Source organism: Argiope bruennichi, chromosome 8, assembly GCF_947563725.1.
Source record: "Argiope bruennichi chromosome 8, qqArgBrue1.1, whole genome shotgun sequence".
Classification (NCBI taxonomy): domain Eukaryota; kingdom Metazoa; phylum Arthropoda; class Arachnida; order Araneae; family Araneidae; genus Argiope; species Argiope bruennichi.
In genome coordinates, this window is record NC_079158.1 from 114,991,337 (window position 1) to 115,004,713 (window position 13,377).

The following is a 13,377-nucleotide window of genomic DNA, read 5'->3' on the forward strand; positions in this document are numbered from 1 at the left end:
GTTCGAAATATGTAGATGATAATGTTTTATGTTTGAATCATCTATCCCATTTTAATTTTTAAAACTTGCTCCTAATTATATAGCGGCAATAAGAAGCAATCATACAAAAAAAGCTCTTAAATTCTTCGAAATATAATGAGCATAAATTTAGCAACTAACAACAAATTAAAAAACACTTCCTTCAAACCGCAAATAACAATCCCAGGATGTCTATTAGTATGAAAATCTGGACTGGAATTTCAGTTATAGCTCAATAGATGTCCTCTTCCAGTCATTGCTCTGAAAGAAGGGATGATTCTAGAAGGGACTAGTTTATTTTCGCAGACGAAAAACTTCCGCAGGTTTTGAGGCTCTAAAATTTACATATTAGCTGGGCCCATAGAGTTAAAAACTTTATAAATTTTACTTGTTTCAAATCAGTGGAAGAAATTTCCTAGCTGATAAAACACTAATTGAAACTTTAATATTTTTATAAAATGTATAATTTAGTGGCAAAAAGACAGCTCATCAGAGAATCCTGCATTTTATAGGTACTCTATTTGTAAAATAGTCTTTTAAAAACTCATCGACCATTTTCATCAATCCCAAATTTGAAGTACTTTCTTTATTTCGTTACTTCGGACAGGAAATATAAAATCATTAATTCCACCTTAAACCAGTTTCTTCTTCTTCACTGGCGCGACAGCCCCAGATGGGCCCTGGCTTTCCTAGCATCATTCCATATCGCCCTGTTTTTGGTTAAGGTTTCCGAATTTGTCACTTTAATAATTTTCAAGCTCTTTCCAAGCAGTCAATCCATTTAAGTTTTGGTCTCCTTCTATTTCGGGTAGCAAATAATTTAACCGAAAAGATCTTTTTAGTGGCTCGATTGTCATTCAATCTTATTAAGTGTCCATTTAATTCTCTGTATTGCAGTTAATTTAATAATATCTGGCTAGTTCCATAGTTTGTAAATTTCCGAGTCGCTTCTTTTCCAATAATTATAACATTTAATTCCACCAAATATGTTTCTTAAAATTCCTCTTTCAAATATAGAAAGAGTCCTTTTATCTTTCTCAGTCATTGTCCATGTTTCAGAAGCATACGTGAGAACGGACCTAATCAAAGTTTTATAAATGTTTTTCAATTTGTTGATGAAATTATATTTTAAATATTTTTGTAGTAAAAAAAAAAAAGAAAAAAAAAGAAAAGAAACAAAACATTTGTTAGAAGAGGCGACTTTGCTGCGAGCCTATGGCTTTATGAAGTTCGTGTGTTTATTTCAGAATTTAAATATTTGAAGCTATTGATCGTTTCAAATCAGTATCCATCTGTTTTAAAATATGGATTATTAAAACTTTTAGACCAATTTTACTGTTTATAAATATTTATTTGTGAAAATAGTTGAGTATATAAATCATTCTAAGGAACGACAGTTTTTAAGAGCAACAATATTGAAAAATAAATTATTATATGCTTTGTCTTACCCACTCTTGATTTGTAAATAGATGAATCGAATTTCGGCCAGATATTGTAGGCCTGGCACCACCCTTCGTACCACCAGATGTTATAGATACTGTTACAAACCTGTAATGCTGCTTCCAAAGTTCTAACACCGGAAAGACCGATTTACAATCATCTGTATTGGATGCTGCTCGGGTGCCGAATCAGTAATCCCAGAGCTTGGCGACCACTTGGTGACGAATTCGGCTACAAAATAGGTGATGCTGGAAACTTCTATAATTTTAACGATCCATCCAATAGGATGGATCGTTGTACATATTTGTCGTCTTTGTATTCGTCGTCTGTGTCTTTGTGTTTAATAAGTCCTCATTCGTTATTGAGGCCTACTGAGTGTAAATACACCCACTAAAAGCGAACCTGGTGACTTTACGGACTTAGTAGTAGTGGTGGAATCCGAAGTCCGTAAAGGCGGGCCGAGAACTTTCTGGGCCAATCAGGCGTATCTCAGTTCCTATTGGATGGATCGTAAAAATTCTTGAAGTTTCCAACATTACCTATTTTGTTGCCAAATTCGTCGCCATGTTACGAAATTGTCGCCAAGTATTGGGATTACTGACTAGGCACCCGAGCAGCATCCAATATAGATTATTGTAAATTAGTCTTCCCGGTGATAGAAATAACCGTGCTGGGAAACAGCATTACAGGTTTGTAACAATACCAACAACTACCAACTCTGTTGAAACACAATCATAAAATTTATTTACACGTTTCATCGCTGTAATTATGTTTTTGTTGTTGTTGTTATGGATTGTTTACAGCAATAAATCAACCAAAATTTAATTCATAAGAAAAAGAAAAAAAGAAAAAAAATTACTGGAAAATGAATATGAATAGGACATGATAATTTTGTGTTAAACTATTCAGTCATATTTTGTTTACAAATTTTTCAATTAATACTGTTAATAAATTGCTTTTTATTGTTTTCATGCATATTTGTATTTCGCTCTTTTTATTTTGCGTCATGCTTTCTCTATATCTAATAGAATAATTATTTCCATTTGAATAAAGATGAATTTTCATTTTGTATATCAAAAGTCTGTGCAACAAGAATATCCATAATTTTTGTTTTTGGAAATTGTTTTAAAATCAAAATAAAAATATTTTTCTGTTGCTATTTTAATTTTAATTGGGTCTTATGATATTATTTCAAGCAAAGAAAGATCGTGTCGTCTTTGTGTCCTTTCAGAAACTTCATAAAAAATATCGTCTGCTTCGAATTCTGTAGAAGTGACGATTAAACGAGAATGTTCAGATCCTCATCTCGTGTAAAATGCGCAGTTTAAAAAAGAACATTTATTACTATTCAATTTAAATACTTGATCAGTATGTTTTTATTTTCTTGTATACGTATTATAGAAAAAATATAGTAATCGTAAAAAAAAAAAAAAAAAAAAAAAAAAAAAAAAAAAAAACTTTTGATATTTTGATGAATCTATTATGATGATTCTATTTATTTTTATCCATATAAATTACCACATGATCTATTTTATAATAATGATCGCGAAACATTTAGATGAAAGCATGCAGCATTAGCATTTTTTCCATCGTTTTATTAATTTTTAGTAATTAATTTTTATCTAATGTTTATTAAAACATAACAAAAAGGAAAACTTTTTATAAAGTATGATATAAATGTCTTGAAATTTTATACTCACTCTTCGACCTTTGAAGAATGAGAAATCCTTGATCAGTATACTTTTCACCAGAGCTGGATTTCCGATGGAAATTTTAGGTTTTTCTCCTTCAAAATAACTGAAATATTACATAATTGTTTTAACGAAAGATTCCGACAATGAATTTCGTTAATGACATGTTTATGGAAAAATTCGGAATGACATAAATATTTCACTTATTATTCTTACATGCAAACTAAATTGACAGACCACTCTAAAATATAAGAATTTTAACAGAATTTTTTAACAGAAAAAATATTGCATGTTGTAGCACCTCTTTTTCCCTTTGAGCAGAGAGCGTTCCCTTGTGGCGTTTTACATTAGACAAGCAGTTGAACGGGAGACCTGCATCCTGAGGTCGACTTTTTCCCTATGCGCAACCCTTGCGCTAACGCCTAATGCCTTCGGCTGCAAACGGTGGAATATATTTCTTTATAACCTAATTGTCTATGTGTGTTTGTAAATTTTGAAGTATAGCTGTGTTTGTGGAAATTAAAAATAGTGTATTTAAAACTGGGCAGTTCATTAGAAAATCACAACACACCCACTATAATGTTAAATTAATTTTTTTCTATTTTAGTCAGCTAAATTCTTTTGTTTCATATTTTAAACCAATGCTTCAATATATTAAAGGTTATATTTTCTTCATTAAATAGGCAAAATTATACAATACATAGTAAAATAGCATTAATTTTTTTATTAATCCCACAACTGGAATCCAATTGGAATCGTTTGGGAATTTGGATACAACTTTCTCTTTCAGCAGTAATGTATTTACTATCAAAATATTTTGTGATATTTACAGTAATCGAACAATATTTCACCCTTTCAAAGAGATTTTGAATTTCAGATAATTATTAAATGTTTTGTCACACTTTACTCACAGGCATTTAAATATTTTTCGGAAGATAATTTTTGTTCTAGAACCCTGTTTCTTTCTTATTTAGAAACATCTGCATCTATTTAAAAAGTCCAGCTCTACAGCTTTAGGATCAGTACTTTAACCACCAATTTTATATATATACATATGTAAGATGGTTCTTTTTCATGAATGTTTAAAAACTGAATTATTTCGTGAGCTGACAGGTAATACAATATTTTAATTATTTCGTGAGCGACAGGTAATGCGACATTTTTAATACATTTGAAATTCTGACAATAATTTTTTTGTTTCTTTATTTTGTTATTATTATTTTTACTTCAAATTTTACTTATCGTCAATTTGAATTTTATTTTAACATGCTACTATTCAAAGGCATCATATTTTCTACAAATAATGCAGATTTTCTGTAAATGATGCGACAGATGTGACGCAAAATTTGTTCAAAACGTTTGACAAGACAGACCCCCCACTGTTTAGTTTTAAAGCTTTTAAAAATGGAACAAAATTATTTCTTAAGTATTAGATGCTCACCAAAAAAGGAATTTCAAAATTTTATTACATTTTAATTTTTAAAAAATCATTCACAATTTCTACGTTTTACTTAATAACTACAGAGCATATTATTGTTCCAAAGCTCCTTGTACTTCAGTTTAAGATTTAAAAAATTGGCTTCTAATAGGTACCCGTTTTATTTTCGTATAATTTTTTTAATAATTTTAATATATTTAAAAATATTTTTAAGATGTGTATTATTTTAAATAATTATATATTAGAATTTTTAAACGTATAAAATTAAAAAAAATATATAATATATTTTGCAATAACACCTTCCATTGTTTTAAATTTGATATTTATGTATATGCATGTTACGTCAGTATTAAATACATTTTTAGTTGCACTTCATCTTTATTATTTTAAATTAATATAACAATATATTAAATCAAATTTATTCATTACTATATTTAAGAGTAAATTTTTTAAAATATAAAGACAGACGAATGAATCCTAAAACATTACCATGCTACAACGCATCGTATTAATTCAATTTTTCTTTATTTTTTTTATTATTTATTATTATTTTTATTTTTTATTATTTTTTACATTAAGTTTAGAAATCAGATGTTTTAAGTACGAAAATGAGGGCTTAGCATTGTAATTTTCATTTATTTATAAATTTTTCAGTTGACAATATTTATTAATGCACGATTCATGTTTTTATTTTAATATTTTTATTCTAAGAATGTTGTGTTCTGACTATGACGTGTTCAAATGGAATTCTTTTGACATTATATTTAAAAAATAAAGTAATTCATGTTATTTAAATACGTGCCATTAATTCTACAAGAAAACTATTATAAAATTCTTTCATCCATTGTCAAACATTTCTGAGTTGGCTTTTGAAAAATCCAGAATCTTGACTTTTGTTTTGACATTAAAACGCACACAATTGATTTAAAATAAATTCATTGAAATGAATAAAATATCAAAATTTTTGGATTATGATTATCTGTTATTTTCTACAAAGTTAAAATTTAATTCAAATTATTTACATATCACATTTGTTTCAAACAAAGATCACAGATGGAAAACCAAAATAGTAAGTCGTTTATAAATTGTAATTTATCAACTCACCCATATATTTCCCCAAGTTTCTGATGCCTTTCCACAAGAATCTCATTAAAAGGCTGAAATAAAATTTAAAAAAAAATACGAAGAATGAATTATAGTAAAAGATAGCAATATAATATTGAGAGAAAGTAATAATAAATGAATGAAATAAAAATAATATCATTCTAAATTTTGTAAACAGTGTGAATATTGAACACAAATTTTATTTGTCTTCAATTATTAATCATATTTATTTATGGGTACGCTAATTTATTTTTATTATAAATCGTTAATTACAAGCTGTTAATTTTTGTGTGAAGTTAAAAGACAATCATGTAGAATTCAAATATGAAGTAAAGTTTTAGAGATTCTGATGAATTCTTACACATTTAACAGTGAAAGACTTAAAATCTACATATTGTTACCATCCCGAACCATGCTGAAGTTTTAAGTACTGCATGAAAATCATGTTACGGTTCTTTCAATGTCTAGTACCAAGGTAAAATGAGCTTGATTTCTTCTTTACATGGTTTGTTTTTAGTGAAAAAAGTGATTTTTTTTCTAGTGTGTTTTCATCTTCATAAACTGCTAATAATCTTTGGTTACCTGTTTCTTCGCCAAGATTCAATAGTTTGGTAAATTTTCATTTAAACATATTTTACAACTTGCTCTTAATGACTTTCCTCGGCAAAATATTTTAAAGTTTTTATAAACCTATCATAACTATTATTATTTTATAATATTTATTTAGAATCCTTGTGTCTTTTTGCTTATTGTTCTATGCATTTCACTGATTTTTTTAAACTATGTTATTGCCTTTATAAATCCAATTACATCATAGAAAGAGCAGCAATGTTTAAAAATGAAGCACTTCAACTTTTTTTCACCATTACTCGATTCTAAAGTTAAACCTTCATTGTAAGTACGACAAACTCACCAAGAGCGTGCCTTTATAATCTACTTACTTATATTATAATCTACTTACTTTACTAATAATAGAGACGTAAATGATATAAATATTAAAGATAATTCTTTTTATTTCTTCAACAATGGGAAAAAAACGCGCGATTAAGTATTTGATGAAAAATGAAAACGATTTGAGTTTCATTAGCAACAATATTTTCATTGTTTTGTTTAATTTATTCAAAAATAATTTTAAAACGTAAATTATTTTTAATATAATTTAAATCTAGATTACAGAACTTTACAGCTATTTAGTTGACACTATTAAAAAGATAATTTTTTTGAGATTTAGAAAAATGTAAAATTCATTTTTGTGTAACAACTTTTCGGAAGTTTCCGTAGGAAAAGACTAAATTTCAGTTTAATTTTTAATAAATTAAAATAAAAAAAATTGCTCTGAGGTACACATCGATTCTTCTAATGTATATATATATATATATTATATATGCCAAATTTTGTAGTTGAAAGTCAAACGATCTGGCCTGTAGAGCACCAATACACATGCACGTATGTATGTCTTTATTATTAGTATAAGTTCTCCAAACTGTTATCAATCAAAAGATGATATCAGAACAGTTTTTACAGAAATATTATTGAAAGATTTTTATTTTGAGACCAAATATAAGACTTGCTAAGCTTTTGGTGATTGCAAGATTGTATATATTTTCAATTAATGAAATGTATCTGGGAGAGAGTGATCTTTTGCTTACTTTCTCGTTTTGTACTGGCAGCAAGGGATCCACAAAGGGAACTCCATTTTTCCTCCAATAGTCATATTTCTTGGGCTCCCACCTGTTAGTAAAAATATTGAAAATAATCTCCAATAAACAGAAAACACATAAAAGTACCGTTTGAAAGATCTAACCTTTATGCATTTAGAATGCAGCAAAATTCCGTTTATACGTTTGTTGTTTTGGAAAATTTTTTTTTTAAAGATCATTCAAGCCATGAGTTAGAAACATCCCAGCTTGATAATGTCTTAGGCTTAATTAATCTGTTTTTAATTTTATTTTTGGAATGTGTTTTTTCTATATAACATTCATAGTGTTACATACCCAAACAAAAAATAATTTTAATGTCGTCACAAGGATGATGTGTTTTAACGCCGCAACTGAAAAAAAATGAAGTATATTGATGCAAAATGTACATAGAAATATTTTTTTAAAAATTGTTCAAATAAGGGGAGAAAATGGTGTAGTTATCACAGAAAATTTAATTTTTAGAATCTTAGAATAATTTTGAAAATGACCGTTGTGCAAAAATATGCTTCAAAAGGATTGAGGAAAATAGAAGGAAAAATTTCCAATGATTTTCAATTAAAATTTTGAAAAACTCTTTTTTAGTGAATCAAACAAATGACAGAATTTGGGGATTGTTTATGTTTAAACCATTTTTCTGAAACTAACATACAGCCTTCTGCGTCATTTTTTTTTTTTTTTTTGCATTTGTTACAAATATAATTATAAAATTAGTTTGGCGAATTAAATTAAATAAGAGTATGTGATAGAGAAATAGCGTTTACTGTTTAATTTTTTTCAACCGTCGCTGCTCCCTGAGGGTTTTATTGAATTCTGTTTATATTTGCTTATTATGTGCACGAACTTTCCTAATAAAAGACTAGTCTCATGATATCGGAAATGCAAACGAGTAGTTCTATCTTCTAAATTTCGTGGTATTGTAATTTTATTTTTTTATTCGGCATTTAAACTACATAGATATTTTAGAGAATTCTTTTTTTTTATTTCCCACAATGGAAGAAAACCACACAATTAAATACTTAATGAAACAACAAAAACATATACTGATATACTGTGAATCGTAATCGATGTTCCTTTATTATTTATTTTCATCTGGCAACATTAAATGATCGTAACTTTCTAGATGTAATGGTGTGTGTGTATTTTTGCTATTAAATGAACGCCATTTCCTTTTAATACAGTGGATTATAAATTGATGTTATTATGATGAATCGATTTTTGATGCAGTATACGAAATTTGTAATAGTAACGTAGTCTTTATTTTAAACACACTAACTTGAGCAACTATCTTGTTTTTTGAATAGTCTGATTGTGGGGCGGAAAATTATGACGCATTTCTATTTTCTTTCTTTATTTTTATTATAATATGCTTGGTGCTTTTTATTTGTCTTTCACTGTAATTAGAATATGTAGAAAGCGTCATATGTTATTAAAAACTAGTTTTATCCAGTTTCAAAAAATGAAATCTATTGTAGAGATGCCGCCTATCGTATCGTGGCGACATCTACTAGCTGTTTATATGAGTTGTACTGTATATTTCTCAATCTTATATAATTCAAATTAAATGTCAAGTTTTGAGAAGAAGAAAATTATAATTTTTTGGAATTCCTTAAGATTATTGATATTGACTATTTTTTACAATAAAGACTGATTTATTAATATTTTTCGAACCGTTTAGAATATTATTCCATCTTCTATAAAACTTTTGTTATAAAAAAATCAATAATGTTTATTTCCTTAAGCCTACAAAGGAAATCTCTTAAAAATTTACATTAAATGTTGAATAATATTTTTTGACAACAAACTGAAAATTACTTTTAAACAATCATGCTTTAATGGATAATTTAAATTATTAAAATGGCTAGATTCAGTATGAGACTCCTTTGCATTTCCTAAACATATTTAATTCTAGAATTTAATATATGTGTTCAAAAACTTGCAATTTCAAAGTTTCAATATGGAAAAGAATGTCAGAAGCTTACCAATGAAATAATATGATGACAGATATCACCACTAGAAAAATAGCCACAATTATTCCCAGTAGAAATTGAGGGTCGGCCATCTTCTCTGTTTTGTATTCAACTGAAACTGCTGGTTAATACTACTCGGGCATTAGAGTTAAAAATGATATATGTAAACTAAATGAAAACTTCTTTCCTGTACAAATTATTTTGCTTTTAGAAAATGGACAAGAAGTCGCCCTATAACCGTGGAACATCTTTAGGTGTTCTCTGAAATCAAACAAAAAAAGGTAAACAAATAAAAGGTGTGTGTGAGGTGGGGGAGGCTCATTTTGGTCACGTGTGTTGTTCTTTTCGCTCGAATGGATGAGAAGATATTTTAATGTCAGCAAATGATAGAATCAAAATTTATTAATTTTAAAAATCAAAGAACGTTTTTTTATGTATTAGAATGAAATAAAAAATTAAACTCCATGGGAAATTATTAGCGAAGCGAAATCAATACATTATTTATTTGAAAATTCTGTTCTTAATATAACGGCGGTATTGTTCTCCCTACGATTCTATTGTGTATTATCACAATATGATACGTGAAGAAACGAATGCATGGATTTTGGATGCTTTTTTAAACACAGATTTGATCCTAAATTTGATACACATATTGGTGACAAGAACAAAAAGTCAGATTTCTTTGCCGAATTATTATTTTCTCATTCTCATGTCGAAATATTATTTTCTCATTCCCATAGACATACAGACCGACAGGCAGTCAACCCTATGACAAATTGGGCACAGAATTTGGCATTGCTTTACACTTTTAATAACTTATTGACTATGCTTAATTTTCTTCACCAAATATTTGAATTTCTCGTCTGTAGATTCATTCATGGATTTCCTTCTAAATACGACATATTTGCTAAAAGGGCCACATATCCAATTTCTCGTTTGCAGCTCTTTGCGTTTTTGAGGGACATATATACATAAATAATTCCAAAATTGTGTTTTACTGACACAGGAATGTCTGAAACATGGATATTTATAGAATTCTGAGGATCAATTTTTTAATAATTGTATTTTTTTATAACATTATAAACGCAAAGTTTCTTCCAAGATAATCGAAGAGTAAGCATTATCAAATGTAGTTGCTTTGAAATTTAAATAAAATAAGCTTAATTTTGTATTTTTCTTTTGTAAATATTTATTTCTTAATTCGTTTACATTTACAAATAATGCTTCTTTAAAAGTGAATAGCATATAATTTCCTAACAATTGCAGAAAAAGAAATAACAGTAATAATAAAAAAATGGCAAGAATATTTTTTTTGTGATGGTTATTAATCGTGTTCTTTTCACTTCATGATCATGCTTTAATTTTTGCAAAGAGACAATTAGGTTTCGAAGTTATTAAATAAAAAATGTAAAAATGTACAATAAACATTTTAAAAAAACTGAAAAAACTGAGATATTATTTAATTATTGAGAAATAAATAGAAGAAAAATTATTTAACTATTAAAAAGTAAATTGAAAGCTAATTTTTTAAAAATGCATTTATTAACCAGAAAAATAAAATTTTAATAATTTTTTTTTTGAATATTGCTTGTTTATTTACAAAAGAAGAAAAATTTTCTAAGAAAAGAATTCAGCATGCCATTACGTAGCAAATATCAGAATTTTATAACAATATGAATAGGCACAATTTTATTTAAAAAACTGGCAAATAGTCTTATGAGGCCATTAATGGCCTAATCTGAGTTTGGTAATTCTTTGAAATACATAGAAGATTCGACGAATAATCATAAGAATAACCAGATTATGCATGTAACTCCGATGTCAGGTTATGCATGAAAATTATATCACTAAAAGTAGATGTTTGAAGGAGATCATCTCTAGTAATAATAAAAGAGAATGGCGTGTGTGATTATGAGAGTGTGCTGGCGTTCTACAGATCGGATCATTTTTTTTCTAATGGGTCGGGATAGTCTGGTTGGTAGGACGTTGGATTGATGTCCCTTGGGTTGCGAGTTCGAACCCCACCGGGTGTAAACTCTCCGTGTGTGCGGTAGCTGGCGCACGTATAACTCCGTCGTTGTCATAAAGTCCTCCATGTCGAGAGTAATATCACTGGGGTACTGGATCAGAGGTGATCGTTCTCTAATTCGGGTCAAAATTATGATCTGTAGATAAGTGAATGAAATGCTCGAAGTCCACCCCGAAAAAAGAGTTGCGACGTGTACTCTTGGCCCTAGATGGCTCTACTGAAAAAACAAGAGACGCACCATTGGCTTAAAGTCAGTGGGCTTGTCTTTGACAAGTGCCATTAGAGTTTTTTTTCTAGAACTATTAAGTTTGGCACATATGTAAGTTGAAGGACGAGAATGTACCTCTCGGAGTGATTTAAAAAAGTTTTAATTGACTAAAAATTGAGGTAAATTTTATCGTGTTTTCGTGATATTTTCCGTAAATATTGCAGTTCAAAAATGAATTTTGTGTCATTTAAAATTCCAAAAAGTATCTTTTGAACAATAATTTCTTTTCTGAAAGTTTTTTCTATTTTTACACAATTAAAAAAAATATTTTAAGCGTATTTTACAACAGCATATTTTATTGCTGAAGTAAAACTTAAACCCGTTTCATTGCTGCTAGCAATATTTCATCCTGGATTTCTCTCCCATTGTTAATGATGCTGATTATTTAATAAAAATTGAGATAATTTAATTAAATAAATATTTTTTTTTGGCTATTTTATTTGAGAATAATTTTTTGGGCATCGAAAATATTCTACTTTTACTTGCGCCTTTTCCATCATTTACTGCTCATATAAAAACGCTTACTGCTTTACTGCTTAAAATATCTTTTATTTTATAAATTTCTTTGGTCATATAAAATAATGATTTTTTATAGATAAAAAAAAACTTCCTATAAATGAAACTAAAATGAAGACCAAATTTACAAATAAAACATAAATCAAATAATTAAATTCTTTACATTTCACTTTTGAATTCATTAAATAAATCATATTCATCATTATAAAAATTTATTTTAAGTTTTAATTAATTAAATTAAATTAATTTATTTTAAAAAATATATTTTTATTAATAACTATTGCGAATTAATAACTGATTATTGCGTTATTGTAATTAAAAAGCAACAAAACAGAAGAACAGTGTTATTAATAATTATTTAAAAATATTATTAGAAAAGAATGAACTGAGAATTATTTCAGATGCCGTGATTTATGCCAAAACTAAGAGTGGCGTGTTTTTCATGTCTAGATTTATTTTTTCTTTAAAATTATATAAAAATACTCATTTATTGTATCCTTCCCATAGATTTTGATAGAATCTTGTTGTCAAGATATCTATAATTGTACGAAATTTTGAGTCGGAAAAAGAAACTTATTTTATGTCCCCCCCCCGTTCCATGTATCGACGATGTAAAACATATTACAGTTTGGCGACCGCAATTTGATTAATTATTGTATTTTATCCCATTATCAAATTCCTCGTTTTCCAAAATACTTTGTTCAACAATAACAATTCAAAATGATCTATAGATTTCATACTGATTGGTTTCTACGTAATTACTTTTCAATAACACATATAATCTTACATATTATTTATATTTTAAAACACATTTTATTTTACTTAGGTCTGAATATCGTGGATGGAAATTAAATGACAACAATAATTCACCAAAGTATACGAGATAGCCGTCATTTATAATACAAGAAACATGCATTAATAACGACTTATTTTATGCAATATCATTTAATATGGACAAATATATACTTGTCACAAAAAATATATATAATATTGCAACGAAGCTAGCCACATGTCACCGTGGCTCGTTGATAAGACATCGGACTGCGGGCAAAGAGATTGCTGGTTTAATCCTCACCAAATAAATTTGTTATTTATTTATTTCTTTTCCTTTCAGCTCTTCCAGAAGTTTCTGGAATATTCCATTATTATAATTTCCTCAGAATCTTTGTACGTCATTTCCTCTTCAGTTAGTTCTAGGAATGTTCT

General features: G+C 27.9%; 1 protein-coding gene across 1 annotated transcript in view; it reads right to left on the reverse strand.

The window, feature by feature from the left end:
• LOC129980728 (uncharacterized) overlaps positions 1-13,377 on the reverse strand; it is an 84,634-nt gene that overhangs the window by 21,474 nt on the left and 49,783 nt on the right. The window contains exons 16-19 of the mRNA XM_056091110.1: positions 9,371-9,476; positions 7,341-7,422; positions 5,692-5,744; positions 3,159-3,255 (exon numbers count right to left, since the gene is read on the reverse strand). Coding sequence (XP_055947085.1) covers positions 3,159-3,255; positions 5,692-5,744; positions 7,341-7,422; positions 9,371-9,476 — 338 coding nt within the window. The remainder of the gene's footprint in view (positions 1-3,158; positions 3,256-5,691; positions 5,745-7,340; positions 7,423-9,370; positions 9,477-13,377) is intronic.